Source organism: Coffea arabica, chromosome 6e (assembly GCF_036785885.1).
Source record: "Coffea arabica cultivar ET-39 chromosome 6e, Coffea Arabica ET-39 HiFi, whole genome shotgun sequence".
Lineage (NCBI taxonomy): Eukaryota > Viridiplantae > Streptophyta > Magnoliopsida > Gentianales > Rubiaceae > Coffea > Coffea arabica.
Window position 1 is genome coordinate 58,977,136 of NC_092321.1, and position 17,289 is coordinate 58,994,424.

Sequence of the window (17,289 nt, forward strand, 5' to 3'; positions counted from 1 at the left end):
CTAGTAAAATCTTTTCCATAAGTGGGTGTAAAATAACTTCAGCTATAAACTTACTGAAGATATGTTCCACCCTCTAATCCTGTTCCTTTTGGCCTTAGTTGCTTTTTATTAATACTAGTGCTAAAGATACACTCAATGTATGTGGAATTAGGAAATAATTAAAATGGATCAATTTTATATAAATTTTGTTTGTTACATACAAAAAATTTATATAAAATTTTCATGAAAGAGTTTTGATTTATAGTAATTTGGTTGTTATAATACTTAGGGTGGTTTTAAATAGTTATATTCACAAAATGTGATTAAGTGATTAGGGCAAAAATTAATTTTTATAAGAGTAAACTTAAAAGTTCAAAAGATTGACAAAAAGTATTTATACCAACTACCATGACTGAGGCATTATATATTGTAGTACAGATAATAAGTTTAAGGCTCATAGGAAACTGTTCTGGCAGGCAAAACACCAATCCTTTTCCGCCCCCTCTTTTCATTCCATATTATTTCTCTTCTTACACAAACGTCATTTGACCTATTGCACATCTCATTGCATCTGCATCGGACTTATGGAAACAATTAAGATCTATGGAAATAGGTAGGATCTAGAGAGACAACAAAAAAATGGATTGGCAGCACAGAGAAAGATGAGATCTCAGGGAAACTTTTACAGGAGGGAGAAAGTTTTTTATAGATTGACCATAGAGGAGGGAGCTGAACAATTCTGTATATTAACAACGATGTCCAACTTTTGATTCGGAAATTTCAATCCGTGGAAGAATTTTGGCTGTAAAATATTATTGTGCGACTTGATTTTATTTCATTGTCATCTTTAATTTCTTATGACTGATTATGATTAAATTGGAAAAGTGAAATTGATCATTCATGTGGCTATTACTTCGATCTCTTCTTGGTCGGAGAATGATGGCAGGGGTTTGCGTATCCGGTGGAGGAAAGTTTTATTGTGGTGGAGACGGGAGAGTAGTGGTTGATTACTTGGTATGATGAGGAATTGAATTAATTCCTCATAACGACAAATAGTTTCCAAAAGTAACCAAACAGATGAAAATTTGAAAGAGAAAAAGAACTTTTTTCAGAAAATAACTTCCAATGAAATTGTTTTCCCAAAGAAAATGTTTTACATCCTAACAAACAAAATGTTTTACATCCGACCAAACAGACCACGCAATCACATCAACTTTTCATACTTTTTCCTGTATATAATATGATTGGGATCTTATCTAAAATACTGCACTTGTCAATTGATAAATAATTTGACACCCTAAAATTTGTAACTTTTATGAACGATGATCAGATGTGGTACCACTCTAGCATACCTTCGTAACATAGGGTGGAATATATCTAACAACAAAACATAAAGTAACTAAAAATTGATTACAATGCTTTTGTGATCTTTTCTATATTAATAGGAGACTTCAAATCTTTAAAGGTGAGAGGGGGAAAAGGAGAGGATTTAAAAGTCAAAATGGAGATCTCAGAATTACTTGATCAATGTTCCTGTGAACCCTAATTAGACTATTCACTCCTTGACAGTATCAACAATTATCAACGCTATTGTGTTTTTAGTTATTTAATGTTTGTTAAAATAACAATCATCCCATTTATTTGATTCTTGCACGATGCTTGATTCAAAGGAAGACAAAAGGAGAGACAGGGAAGTGAATTAGATTCTTTTATTTGGCCTTCCCCCGGACCATTATTTGATTTTTATCTTGATTTTATTCTATTTTGAAAACAGGGTGTTTCTATTTTAATGCTTTACCTTAGCTTCGGACAACCAACATCGGATAGTGGAGGCCCTGAAATGGCATTAATAATGTTTAGGAGAACTGACGTGACATTTCACATAAGCAACGTAGATTAACCAATTCTGTAGATCAAGGTTTCAAATCTCTATGTCCAAAATATAATAATATTACTCTTCTTTGATCTAGACACTTCTTTGGTCTAGATGTGGATTACTAAATCTCCCTCTAATCCCCTTTTACCCTCTAATTGTTCTTTGTGGTTGGCTTCTGTCTTATCATGCATTCTTGAGTTATTCTAAGTGGGGAGGCCAACACGGCATAGAGCGTCCAACATAGGGCACGTTTGCACGTAAATTCGTTTCCAACTTGCCAAGTGTATGTCATTTTCTGCCTTCACCACCAAGTTATCTTTTCAGATCAACACTCTGTGCTGTTTTTCAATGTGGTTGTCCGTTACCTGACGATGGATACTACAGTATGTTTGCACTTTAAATATGAGATACAACTAGACATTCACTTCCGTATGTTCAGTGTTTATACAGTTCTGATGCGTATTGAAGTATTGATAACTCAAGCAAACTCGATCAACAAGTCAAATGTTTGTTTGAGTATCAATGTATCAATACACATAATAGCCGTATAAGCACGGGATGGACAGGACAGAAGATAAGTTTGGGACGAGAGATTCTAAGTGCTAGACATTGCCCTCCTTCATTGAGTGTATCGTAAACATATTCTTCAATGATTTTTATCTATCAAATCACCTTTTTATCTCATTTGCGCCACTTAAAAAAGGTGTTATAGTATGATTCCAACAAATTTTTCCAAATAATTTTCCATCCAAACATACTCAGCTAATTACACTTGAAATACAACTACATACCGTCCTCCATTACTTGATTAGTCCTAGACTAACTCTACATAGACTATCGAGCGTGTACTACATGTACCTTAAAACTCATCCATGACAAGTTACAAGAATGGTCTTTTACCTTGTGATATATAAAAAAATTAAAAAATTTAAAAGAAAAAAACAAAAATCTTCTGCAGTCAGTTTCACTAAATTTTGACGGACAAGTTGTACTAAATTTTCACCTGTAAGAATGTTAAGGGAAACTGGAATCCTCTCCCCTTACATAGTATAACCCTCACACTCAAACTCCTCACTGAGAGTGTACTTATGTGAAGTTATATCCAAGAAGAGAGACACTAAAACTCACAAGTGCTAAAGGCTAACTAACATTTTTTTTACAGGTAAATGAGGTTTATGCGTTCTACATTATTATATCTTTTAGAAACAGAGAAAGAAAGAACACCCAATTGCCCACAGACAAGAGTTATTTTGGTCTTTCAAAAAGCAAAATATTCATAAAGTTTTGGCACTCTCCTAAAATATTGCAGATGTTTTCTCCTCCTTAGTACGCATTGTATAATCGTACTAAAAGTTGACTAGCATAATTTAAAATTTTAGATGTGGACTAAACTTTCTTTATTGGAGACATATTCTATTGCATGGATAATTAAAATAATTTTACCTTGATGCAGACTATTAAGAACTAAACTAACAATTTTCACAAGTGAACATGCACGTACAATGTTCGCCGATAAGGACATCTATGGTGTGGCTTAAGTGGTGAACCCCATGAATAGACAGAAGATCATATTAGTGTTTAGATAATTCCCACTTCTAGATTAGATAGCTCAGGGTCCCCATACTAGTTCCACAAGAGCATGTTTTAAAGGTTTTTATTTCTTTGGTAAGAAAAAGTTTGGATAGATTCAACTCCATTTACTATTACACATCATGACATGTTTCTACAACTTTTACATCAATAGCAATATTCGAATGCATGCATGCATGACCTTTTATGAAGAATTTGTCGGTTTTTTTTTTTTATCAATTTAACCAACTTGTGATGTTGCATGTTTTAAAGCCGGTTAATGTACTTGAGACCACAAAAAATCTGAAATTGCACTCCCGCTGCGCTTCCACATAGTATCATTCTTCACTAGAATAATTTTATTGTTCAAAGCAACTATGATATTAATTCCTGTTCCGTGGCACATCGAAGTCATTCGACCTCGTTAATGGACTAGACATACAGTCAGCACAAAAAATTTATTCTGTTCATAACCTACCCTAACACCGGAAGTGGGATGAAATTGTCCAAGTATCAATTGCTGTTTAAAAGTTTAGAAGTAAATGGTTGTCTCTAACATATGACTGGTTTTTGAGAGGAGGCTAAATTGTATATATCCAAGGTTGTGGAGACCCCAATTCATAGTTCAAGGGGGGCAAACCATAGTTATTAAAACCCGGCCCGGCTTGATGGTTCAACCGGTCAATCCGGTGAACCAGCCATGAAACTGGGTTGGGTTTGTAATTGGATTGTTTGTGCAAGAAGCCCGTTGACTTTTCAATGGATCGGCCGTTCAACCAGTCAACTCGGTTTGTTTGGAATCTTTTAATAAAATTTTATTATTCCCTAAATTCCATAAATTATGAAATGGATTTAAAAATAACATATTACACAATTCATTTTAAAAATAAATATTATTCTTAATAATCTTTTGCACTTAAAATTCGTAAATAAACTAGATAATTACACTTAGATAAAATTTTATACTTGAAGTTTGGTGGATTACTAATTAAATTTAGGTTTTGTTAATTCTTGTAAGAATTAATGATTCTATAATAAATTGGACTAAATAAGTATTTACTATAACATAGTTTATTATAGCTTTAACCATATCAAAAATTATAAAACATAATATTTAAATATATGTAGTGACCTACCAGTTGAACCACTTACCCACTGGTTGAACCAGTAATCCGTTGACCCACCTCTTTCACCGGGTTCCTCTCCGGGCCGAGTTTAATAACTATGGGGCAAACACGTGGTTTTTTCTTATACGGATCAGGTCTGGGCAAAACACGTAAGCCCTACATGTAGGATCTATACTAGAAGTGGCAAAATGGATTCATATCCACCAATCCATCCATATAAACCAACCTTAAATGGATTTGGATGATCCATATAAATTCAATGGTTTTAAATGGATAACCATTTAAATCCAATTATATTAGTGGAGTTAAATGGATTATCCATGTCATCCATATATATCCACTTAACTTAAAAAATAGAAAAAACACATAGTGATTGAAAATATTTATAAAAAAAGTGGGATAGAATCTTGTGGGACCATTTATTCTTTTCTTCATAACTTCCTCATATGTCAAATTAATTTTATGGGATCACCTATTCTTTCCTTCATAACTTCCTCATATGCTAAGTTGCCAATAACATTAATTGCATTTTATTTGCTTCTAGTTCCTAGACTTCTTCCATCCTTTTCAAAATTATATTTTAGTCTCTACTCTTTTTTTTTTAATTAAACTCTTATGTAGTAATGATTGCAAACATTTACATTCTTAAGTAAAGAAAAAACGAGAATGCATCATGCAGTGTCAAAATGATTTTTTATTTTTTAATTCTTTTATTTATAAAAAGAATTTTTCTAACGAGTGTCCGCAACATTAGTTAAGATACGTAAATGACACCTTTTTTTTATTTTAATAAGTGGAAGGTTTTGAATCCAAATCCTCATACTTACAATCCCTCTCCCCTTATCACCCAACCCAACTATCCAAAAAAAAGGACACCTAATTCACTAAGTAATATAAGATAGCTTGTATATCAATGGTATAATAAGGAGTTTCATACATTTTTAGGTACTACGTGCACATGTGATGAAAATATTTTACTTGTCAAATAATATAAGATTTCTTATTAGAATTCCACTTTTATTCAAGGCATCCCTCTTGAACAGGAGTGCAAAAAATTGGAAACGTAAACTTTTTTTTACTGTAAAGCCGTATTCAATTCACCCAAAAGTTATAAAAATGTAGCAAAGTTCTTAATTGTCCATTACTTTACAAAATGATACTTAAAGTAATGATGAAAGGCTAAATTGACCACAACAGTTAAATTTTCTTGGAACTAAACTAATTTTATGAAGAACTGAAATAGAGTAGTAGTACAAGCATTTGTTATTACCAAAAGGTTTTAGGTGATTTAATGATAGAACTTTGAGGATCTGTATTTTTTGGAAAAAAAATTTGGATCTCAAATTTAGGATTTGGGAGAGTAAATGGATGGATCATGGTTTACACTATTTATTTAAATGACATCCATTTATTAAATGGTTTTAATTGGATTGGATCAATTTGATCCACTATCCATTTAACTAAAACCATTTATCAACCATATATCCATTTTGCCACTTCTAATCTATACGTTAGGCCGCCATACTGTGAGATGATTCATGGGTGGCATGACACAAGGTCTCGGCAAATACTCCAAAAAACATGTGCACTTCTAACGGTGACGGTGCATACACACCATATATGTGCAATTTATTTGACTTGATCCATTTCTTTTGTTTGTCAAATGTATTAGTTTTTTTGTTTTAAGGAATAAGAATACAAGAAACATATAATAGTGAGAGTATTATAAATAAATTATAGTTCAAAAGTATTACTTACAAATTAACCTAAAAATGATGCAATGAATACTAAAATATAGTTAGAGATAAATTTTAAAATATAGTTGTTATACTTGATTCTATAATCTTTAATTCTTTGTGGGCTCAATTTTAACACTAGATCAAAGCCTCATCAAAGTCTAATACATATGTTGTAATAGCTCGTATGTGTGAGATTAATTGGTTATAAGTTATTTCAAAGGAGTTTGCCCAAGTATACGGCTTTGCTTATGCATTGCTTCATGCCATTGTTATTAGATGGAACTAGATTGATCAACTTGACCTGTTGAACCGAGAATTAGGCAGCTGTTCAATTTGAATTAATCAGGTAAACTGGATAGTGATTGACCCGATCAAGCCTGGTAAATTAGATTTGATCGAGAAAATTTGGAAAGAAAATCAGTTTCAATACCTTTTTGCCTTTTTTAAATTTATATATGATTGTTATATGTATATAAGGTCATGATACTGTCATCTGATTTTCGTATCTTTTTTTTAATATGAGTTCACCAGTCAAACCTCTTAACCACAAACCCCTGATTTGACCAAGTTAATGCTTGGTCTGATTTTCAAAACACTGCTTCATGCATTAGTTAGGTTTGGCCCCCCTCTAATTCGCTGTACTCTTTTCGGATATAAATAAATTAAGGGATGGATCTCTATTTTAAAAAAAATGCATTAGTTAAAGGTCTACTACATTATACACAACATATATAATAGAGTAAATGGTGATAATATTCACTAAACTATCTAAAATGACATGGTCTGGTCATTGTACTTTTTTTTTTAAAGTTAAAAATGGTCACTTAATTCCTTAAAATGGACCTTTTGGATCATCCTTTACTAAATCAACCGTGCTTGACCTGCAAGCCCCCAAGTCTTTAGCGGCAAAAATGCCTGAAAAGATTTGACTTTAATCTAATTTCTGTTTTGCCTTAAGTTTTTCCCTTTTTACATATTATCTACTCTCACGTTTTGCCAGTGGGCGGATATGCTTCCACCATCTTTCGTGATGTGTTGCTGATCCAAGGAAAATTCTTAACCACATCAATTACAATTCAAATATTATAAGCAATGGCAAGATGCATTCCATTCTTGCATTTTCTATTTAGGCACTTGTTGCCAAATTCATCGTTGCCTGTAAAAGTAGAAAAGCATTTTGACAAAATATTTTTAATGTGAACATGAATTTTATCCAGTCATGCATTAGCACGGAGCAGAAAACACATAGATGGGTTTAAAGCAAAATAGTAACTACCTGAGATTGATTCCCCATGCCATTGATGGGTTCCTGAAGTTGCAACCGGTTTTTCTGATGAGCATTCTGCTGAGGTTCAATTTGCTGCAATGGCTGCATGGCTGCATATTAGCACCATTCAAGGAAAATCCCATTATACCTTTTCTCTAAGAAGATTAATAGTGATTTCCCACTTATTTCTTTGATCAGTTAAACTTGTGACCTATAATTACAGATAGAGCGTTTTACCAACTGAACTATTATTTATTGTCAAATTTTATATTGCCAATGTAATTACAAGAATAATAATATATATCCTTCCATGTGCCAAACTATTTTGAAAGAAATATCAATTGCAATATAGCATTTAAAAAAAAAAATTTCCTGTTCCCGTTAGATTCATAAGAACCACAATATGTAAATATGCTTATTGTATTTATTGGATTAAGTTAGATGAGCCACATATCCAGAGTCGAGAAACTATAGTGAGCGTTCGAGGAGAATTTGTAAAAGATTCGGGACCACTTTCATTTTGGTGAAAACTTTGGGGACTATTTACAAGCATTGGTCAATAATTGGGGACCAAATTTGAAAATTTCTCAATTTAAGATGTTATTGCTGTGCTTTTAAACTAGGATTGGATTGGCTGGTTTGACTAGTCAAATGGGGATTCGACAGAGCATCCAATCTGAGTTTGTCATCAAAATCGTGTGGCTCTGACTTGATCAAAACTGGTCAAAAATCCAATTAGATGGTAGGACACCAATTAGAAGTATCTGATTTCATATTAGTCCAACTCTCTGCGAAGTCTTCGAAAATTGCATCTCGTACGGCACCTATTCAAAACATAAATGGCACAATACACCTTTTCTATCCAAAAAGACTTGGGAATACTTTTGAAGTGCACTAGAGCTCACCATGTCGATTACAATTTTATTATTTCTTTCTACCACATCATTCTGTTGAATTTTATATCTATCTCTCAATTAGGTTTTATACCATTTTGCACCAAATAATCATCGCAACAAGATATTTAATTTCTCAAAATTTTAATAAAATAGCCACTCTAATTCTCTATATAATACTTGAACTATATGAATACATCACATGCATCAAATTTATTTCTCAAGAAATTCACCCAAGTCTTCCTACTAAAATCATCAATAAATGTAACAAAATACTTACTATCATCATTAGAAGGGGCTTCAACTATGCATAAATATGAATTGATCAACTCTAGTGGTCGATTAACCCTCTAACCCATGCCTTTTGAAAAAAGATCCCTGTGCTTCTTTTTCAAAATACATGACTCATATTTCTTGTTAGGAAAATCAACATAAAGCAGCCTAAGAATCAATTTTTTTTCTTGCAAGAAATTTCAAACTTCTAAAATTTAGATGCCCAAACCGCATATGCCATATCCAAGAATCATCACAGGTCATAGAACTAAAGTAAGGTAAATTACTACAATTAAGAGAAAGAGGCCACAAACGAATACGTTCATTTATATCTTGGCAATTAATCCCAATTCTTCGTCACTAATTGTGCCAACACCATATTTAAAATATAGATCATAACCTTTTTTCAAATAGTTGCCCCAAACTCAATAAATTGTTATACAAACTTGGTAGATATAAGACATTAGGTACATAATTCAAAGACTCATCTTACAAGATAATTCTAATCTTTCCCTTTCCTAGGATAGCCATCTTTTCATTATTTCCCAATTTCACAAATATACGAAGAGACTCATCCATATCAAAAAACATCTCCTTTTTACCATGCATATGATTACTATAACTAGAATCAATAAATCAGTCATTCTTCTTAGATTCTTCAGTTGCAGAACTAGAGAACAACAAAGTCTTCTAGACTAGTAATATCTATCATCACTATTTTCAGCCACTTTAGCGCGCACCATTTTGTTAGACTAATATCCATTCTGGTAATGACCAATTTTACCACAAGTATAATATTGAATATTAGATCTATTATCTCTTTCAAAATTATTTCTTTGATTCTACGACTGATTATTTTGCTAGCCCCCATTAGAATTATTTCTAGACTGGTAAGAATAATTATTTCTACCATGACCACAGAAGTTACCTCTATCTCCTCGTCCTTTGCCTCCAAAGTTCTGGCCCTTTTGATAGTATTTGTGCTATTCATTTCATCTCTTCCTTTTGGTCGATCTACCTTGGCTTGTAACATCCTCCACTGTATCTGATGGCTATTGATTCAAGAACATTTCATACATCAACAATTCACCTTGCAATTCGGCAAGTGACAATGTATTAAGATTTTTTATGGCTTCAAGGACCATTTTCTAGGTGTGAAATTTGGTAGTTAGAGATCACAAGACTTTTCAATAACTCTACCTTCTTCCAAATTCTCACTATTGGAATCCATATCATTGACAATTCATTTAATTCTACCAGCAAAATCTTTAACTAACTCCGAGGTTTCATTTGGACCAATCCAAACTGTCTCCTGAGTTCCTACAATCTTTTTTTCTTATAGTAGCAGCACTCCGATTAGAGTTCACTAAATTTTTTGAGTACATGCATTTGGAGTTTGGTACTGAAATAGTAAAACGCTTTGTAATCCAACTGTTTATTACTCTCCAATTCTTTAATTGCATTACTTGATGATTCCATGCCTTCTCTTGGATAATATTCCAAATTCCAATTGCACTAAAAAAATTCTCTATCATCATCCTCCATTTTTTGGAATTATTTGTACTATCAAAGATAAAAACAGTACAATCTTACAAATAATACAGATCCATATTTCAATATCTCAAGATCTCACATAAAGCTCTGATACCACTTTGTAGGAAATTTATCCACAAGAAAACAACAAACAAATCTCACGAACGCTAATAAGGAAACCGAAAGTTTCCTTAATAACTAACCATGAGATTTGCTATTAAGGAAACTAGACTTGCATCTCACGGCCCGGCGGTTCAACCGGTCAACCCGGTGAACCGGCCATGAAACCGGGCCGGGTTCTTAATAGGATCATTTCTGCATTCAAACCGTTGACTTTTCAACGGACCGGCGGTTCAACCGGTAAACCCGGTGAACCGATCGGTTTTATGAGGAACCCGGTCCACATGGAAAAATTTTGTGAAGATGCTAAATTTTGTGGAGATTCGAATGCCCAACCTCAAGCATATGAGTTGAATACAATTCCACTGGACCAACCACATACTTGTTTGTTATTTTGTCATTCTTATATTATATATTATACTTTTGTTCTTATTTTATTTCTCCAAAAGAAAATTTATTTAGAATCTTTTAATAACATTTTATTATTCCCCAAACTCTATAAATTATGAAATTGACTTAAAAAATAACATATTACACAATTTCTTTTAAAGGACAATATTAGTCTTAATAAACTTTTGCACTTAAAATTCATAAATAAACTAGATAATTATACTTAGATAAAATTTTATACTTGAAATTTGGTAGATTACTAATTAAATTTAGGTTGTTAATTCTTATAAGAATTAATGATTTTATAATAAATTAGACTAATTGAATATTTATTATGCCATAAAAAATTATGAGACATAATAATTAAATATATTTAGTGACCCACCGGTTGGACCACTCACCCACCGGTTGGACCCGTTGACCCATCACTTTCACCGGATTCCTTCCCGGGCCGGGTGTAATAACTATGCTTCTGTCAGAAACCTCGGTTAGAGCTTGCGAGATTGTAGGGAAAGAGAGGAAGCAGGGGAGGTTGAATTGGGGAAAAAGAATGAAAGAGAGAGAGGAGAGAGTAGACAGAAATAAGAGAGAGGAAGTATGAATCTGTCTTTCTTTTCATAACCTTGAGTCTGTTACAAGTTTACTATTTATAGCCTGGCTAATCAGAAGGAAATTAATGCAACGTGCTAAAAGAATGAAGTAACCTAACTAACTACCTATATTATTCCACGACACCGTTTTGACATACTGGCTTATTTCTGAAACGCACGCTTTAATGAATAAAACGACACAATTCATCAAGGTCCTTGACAATCCCCTCCTCATAAAGAAAGCTTGACCTCAAGCTTTAAAATTTGGAAACATTTTATCAATGAAACTCTTATCCTCCCAGGAAGCTTCGGAGTCTGGTAGATGATTCCATTTGATCAGATATTGAATAACAGGTTGAGAATCCCTCATGATAACCCTGCGCTTCATCACTTGCTCAGGTTGTAGCAAACACTGATTTGATGCACCCAATTCGGGCAAGACTGGTTCAGGGGTCTGTGTGTCACCAATTTTCTTCTTAAGAAGCGAAACATGAAATACCAGATGAACTCTAGCTCCAGGTGGTAATTGTAACCTATAAGCTACTGTCCCCACCTTCGCAATGATCTGAAAAGGTCCATAGAACTTGGCGGACAGCTTTAGGCTTCTTCTAATAGTTACAGTTTGCTGCCTATAAGGCTGCAACTTCAGGAAAACCCACTCTCCCACTTGCAAAGTCCTTTCTGTTCGATGTTTGTCCGCGTAATGCTTCATCCGATTCTGAGCTTTGGCCAAATTTTCCTTGATCTGTGACATGATTTGTAGTCGTTCTTGCACCATATCAGCCGCAACAGATATCATACTGTCATGGAAAGACCCAAGGGAATATGAGCTGGCTTGTACCCGTATAATGCCTCAAAGGGAGAGAGTTGTAAATTGGTATGGAAGTTGGTGTAGTACCAGAACTCCGTTGTAGACAACCACACACTCCACTGCGTTGGATGCTCACTGCACATACACCTTAGATACGTTTCCAGGCATTGGTTAACTCTCTCACTTTGCCCATCCGATTGTGCGTGATAGGAAGAGCTATAATGAAGTTTAGTTCCCAACAACTTGAACATTTCCTGCCAGAATCCACCGAGAAACACCCTATCTCAGTCGGACACGATAGCTTCAAGTAAACCATGAAGTTTATACACATTATCAAGAAAAACCATAGCTACCTGTTGAGCTGAATAAGGGTGAGAAAGTCGCATAAAATGGCTGAACTTAGTGAAACGATCTACTACCACGAATATAGTATCAAACCCCTGAGATAAGGGTAACTGTTCGATAAAATCCATAGTTATTTGGGACCATGCGTGCTGAGGAACTAGTAATGGTTGTAGCAACCCGGGGTAAGAAACGTTTTCGTGCTTACTCCGTTGATACACGTCGCAAGATCTCACAAACTGTATGACATCTTTCTTGATTCCCGGCCAGTAAAACAGCGCTTGTACCCTTTGTAGGCACCCTCTTTGGCCGGAGTGTCCCCCAATAGCAGATGCATGCAGTGCCTTGATAAGGTTATCCCTGATTCCTTTAGAAATTCCCACATACAATTCACCCTTGAACTTCTGCAGTCCCTTGTCCAATTGATAGTCCCAGTTGGAGGTAGGCTCCAACAACAGTTGTGGAATAAGTTCTTGAGCCATAGGGTCCCCTACGTAGCTGTCTAATAGTTCTTGTACCCAGGCTGGCTGTGCTGACGAGATAGCATTCAAAGTACCATGCTTGGTTGGACACACCTCACTGTGATAAGCTATTGTTCGTCTAGATAATGCGTCAGTCACTCCATTGTCAATGCCTTTCTTATATTGGATCTCGTAGTCCAAGCCTAACAACTTGGTCAGCCATTTGTGTTGCAATGGATGTGTGAGTCTCTGCTCTAGTAAGTATTTGAGAGCCTGATGATCCGTCCGATGATAAAGCGATGGCCAACCAGATAATGTTTCCATTTGGTGACAGCCAAGACCAACGCAAAGAGCTCTTTCTAGTAAACCGACATTCCCAGATTCTGGTTTGCTAGAGCTTTGCTGAGGAATGCTATGGGGTGTCCCTGTCGCATCAAAACTGCACCAGTAGCCATTCCACAGGCATCCGTCTCGATGATGAAAGGAATCTCAAAGTTGGGCATGCTCAGTACTGGGGCTGTTGTCATGGCTTTCTTTAAGTCTTCAAAAGCTATATGAGCTTCAAAATTCCATGCAAACCCGTCCTTCTTCAACAATTGTGTCAATGGTTTACTGATTACCCCATATCCTTTAATGAATCTTCTATAATACCCCGTTAATCCCAAAAATCCTCGCAATTCCTTCACTGTCTCGGGTGAGAGCCAGGAGAGTATGCATTCTATCTTAGACTTGTCCATGCTCACGCCTTTTTCAGATATCACATGTCCCAAATACTCCACAGAAGTTTGGGCAAAAGAGCATTTAGATCTTTTACAGAATAGTTGGTTATCTGCCAGGACCCCAAGGACGATTTGGGGATATTGCATGTGTAACTCAAGGGTGGGGCCGTAGACTAGGATATCGTCAAAAAAAACTAACACGAATTTCCTCATATACGGCTGAAAAATTCGATTCATCAAGGCCTGGACGATAGCTGGAGTGTTCGTCAATCCAAATGGCATGACTAGAAATTCGAAGTGACCATGATGCGTCTGGAAGGCAATTTTGTGCGTGTCCATTGCCTTAACTCGTACTTGGTGGTAACCAGCTCTAAGGTCCAGTTTAGACATGTATTTCGTCCCATGTAACTCGTTCAGAAGTTCATCTATATTCGGTATGGGAAATCTGTCTTTAATAGTCAGCTCGTTTAGCTTCCGGTAGTCCACACATAACCTCCACGAGTTGTCTTTCTTTTTGACCAGCAAAACAGGAGATGCAAAGGGACTACTACTGTGAGTAACAATACCACTAGAGAGCATCTCAGCCACTTGCATTTCGATTTCGGTTTTGTGTGCATGAGGGTACCTGTAAGGCTTTAGTTTGAAGGGTTCCGCTCCAGGTTTGAGAGTGATTTGGTGATCCAGCTCTCTCTCAGGACGAATACTTGCGAGTACTGTTGCAGTACCGCTTCTACCTGCTCAGGAATATCTCTTTGCAAGTACTCCTGAGATTCAGCTTGTAAGGCAGCACAATGCCTATGCTTCTCTTGTATAAAAGACCTGAGGTCCTTACCTCTTACCAGCTCCATCAGAGGTTGGTTGATAAGCCCTTGTAAGTGGAGCAAACTTCCACTACTGCTGAGAGCAATGTTGAGACTATGAAAATCAAACGTAATGGGACTGAATTGGTACATCCAATCTACCCCTAAAATGATGTCCCAATTCCCTAAATCCATCACCTTCAGGTCAAATTGGAATTGATAGTCCTGTATTAGCCACTTGACACTTGGACAAACTGCACCACTAGTAATATCCGTACCATCTGCTAAGGTGACTGTGAAAGGAGTCACCTCTTGAGAAGGTAAGTACAAGGATCTAGCAAGACCGAAGTGAATGAAGCTGTTCGAAGCTCCAGTGTCCACCAAGATTTTTATTGGTAGTCCTCCCATATTACCTAACAGAATGATAGACTTGCTGCTCATGGCTCCATTTAAGGCATTCAGTGAAACCTCAGCCAGTTTTCCTACTCGCCCCGTACTCTCATCTTGCTCCCCTTCAGCATCTTCAAAATCTGTGTCATTACCTTCTTCCAGGTCAATGCTGTTCAAGTTCCCTGGCTTACAACAATGTCCTGCCCCAAACTTGTCACCACACCTGTAGCACAGGCCATGTTTGCGTCTATATTGTATTTCCTCGGCAAAAATCTTATTGAACTCCCTAGCCACGTTTTCCTACTTGTTAGTGTTCGGAGTGATTGCAGGAATACGATAGGAACTGGAGGACTTCTGATTATTCTATTGATTCTTGAACAATCCAAATCTGAACTCTAACACACTTTTACTAGAATTTCGTGATTGCTTTGCTTGCACTTCTAAGGAGCACTCTTGTAGTTCAGCTACTTCGAAGGCCTTCGCTAGTGTTTGTGGCTTGAACATCTTCACCATCGGTCTAATTTCCTCTTTCAAGCCACTGACAAAACCGGAGACAAAATTTAGCTCATCTAGTTTAGGATTTCTAAGTAGCATGAGAGTTTTAAGCTCCTCAAATTTCTCCTCATATTCTTCTACTATCCTCTTTTGTTGCAGTTTATTGAATTCCTCCACCACATCTCGAGAAGCCTTACTGGCAAATCTTTCACACAGCAGGTCACTAAACTCTGTCCAGGAGAGGTTAGGCCTTTCGAGTTTCACTCCCTAAAACCAGTTGTCGTCCTTCCCCTCTAGAAACATTTCTATCATTTCTACCTTTTGATTATCAGGAATCTGGTAGTTCAAGAAATATTTCTGACATTTCCTAATCCACTCCCTAGGGTTACCAGTAGCAAACATAGGCATTTCCAGTTTAGGCAAGATAGGATTGAAATACTTACTCCTGCCCTCTGGTGGAGCGAGTTGAGCACCATTCTGATGTCTGAGTTTCGTATGTGGAAGTGGAGTTGGTAGTAGCGGTTCTGAGATCCTCGATTCCGGCTCTGAACAGCCTTTCTCCTTCATCATCGTGTTCAGTAGGCTATTGAACTTTTGCTCAATGGAGTCGAACCTCTGATTCAGGCTTCCCACTAGTGCTTCCAATCGCGAGCTTTTCTGCTCCAGTTCATCCTGAAACCTCCGTTGGCAAGCGGCCTGCACATCTGCCATCGACTCCACCACCTCCTGTAGGCAACCTTCTTGCTTCTTGAGCTGATCTTCCAGAGTGCGATATCTAGTGCTCTCCGCCATTTCCAGTGTCTAAGCAGCCAAGGATCGGCTGCTCTGATACTAGATGTCAGAAACCTCGGTTAGAGCTTGCGAGATTGCAGGGAAAGAGAAGGAGCAAGGGAGGTTGAATTAGGGAAAAAGAATGAAAGAGAGAGAGGATAGAGTAGATAGAAATAAGAGAGAGGAAGTATGAATCTGTATTTCTTTTCATAACCTTGAGTCTGTTACAAGTTTACTATTTATAGCCTGACTAATCAGAAGGAAATTAATGCAACGTGCTAACAGAATGAACTAACCTAACTAACTACCTGTATTATTCCACGACACTATTTTGACTTACTGGCTTATTTCTGAAACGCACGCTTTAACGAATAAAACGACACAATTCATCTAGGTCCTTGACAGCTTCACACACCAAATACGAGCACACGCTACACTAATTTATAAACTAGCCAGTTTCCTTAATAGCTAAACATGACGTCCGAGCTAACTAAGGAAACCGAATACTATTCAGACTTTAACTACCACTAATCATCAATCAAAGACAAAAACTATTACCAAACAGTTTAGGAAACTACTAAATGATAATGTGAAACTTTGATTTAACTCCTAAGTTCTTTTCAAACTTCATCATGCCTGGCATTTTTTTCAACTTATGAACATCGTGAACTTAAATGCCTACCCCAGAATTTTCTTTTGGTGAAGAAAGAAAATAAGACAAAAGATTTTAAAAGTTTAAGAAAAAAAAGAAAGTAAAGAACATAATAGGAAACTTGAATGCTGTAGCCTGGAGATGAAGAAACGATGAAGACGATAAGTGACTGCGTATGGTCTTCCTTACAGAAGTGAGACTAAGAAAGAAGCAAAGAATTAGACATTGGTCCGCAACTTTTTTATTATCCTGCTTTGGCCTCTAAAGTTTTTGAACAACTGTAAAGGATACAGTAAAATTCTTTATTTGTTCAAATAAGTCGCACATCAATTTGAATTTAAAGCTTAAAAGCATTCAATAAGAGTTAGGATTTGAGGATGATAAAATTTAGCATATATAACAATATAAATAGAGAGATAAAAGAAACATGTTTATCCATATTAATAATACACTTATGTATATTTTTGTGTATACATATTAATAATACAGTTA

General features: G+C 35.8%; 1 protein-coding gene across 1 annotated transcript; it reads right to left on the bottom strand.

Moving 5' to 3' along the window:
- Positions 1–11,606: 11,606 nt before the first annotated feature.
- On the bottom strand, positions 11,607–12,155 carry LOC140009976 (uncharacterized). Its single transcript, XM_072056328.1, has one exon. It carries the CDS (start codon positions 12,153–12,155, stop codon positions 11,607–11,609), a length of 549 nt encoding a protein of 182 aa, XP_071912429.1.
- Between the last annotated feature and the right edge of the window lie 5,134 nt (positions 12,156–17,289).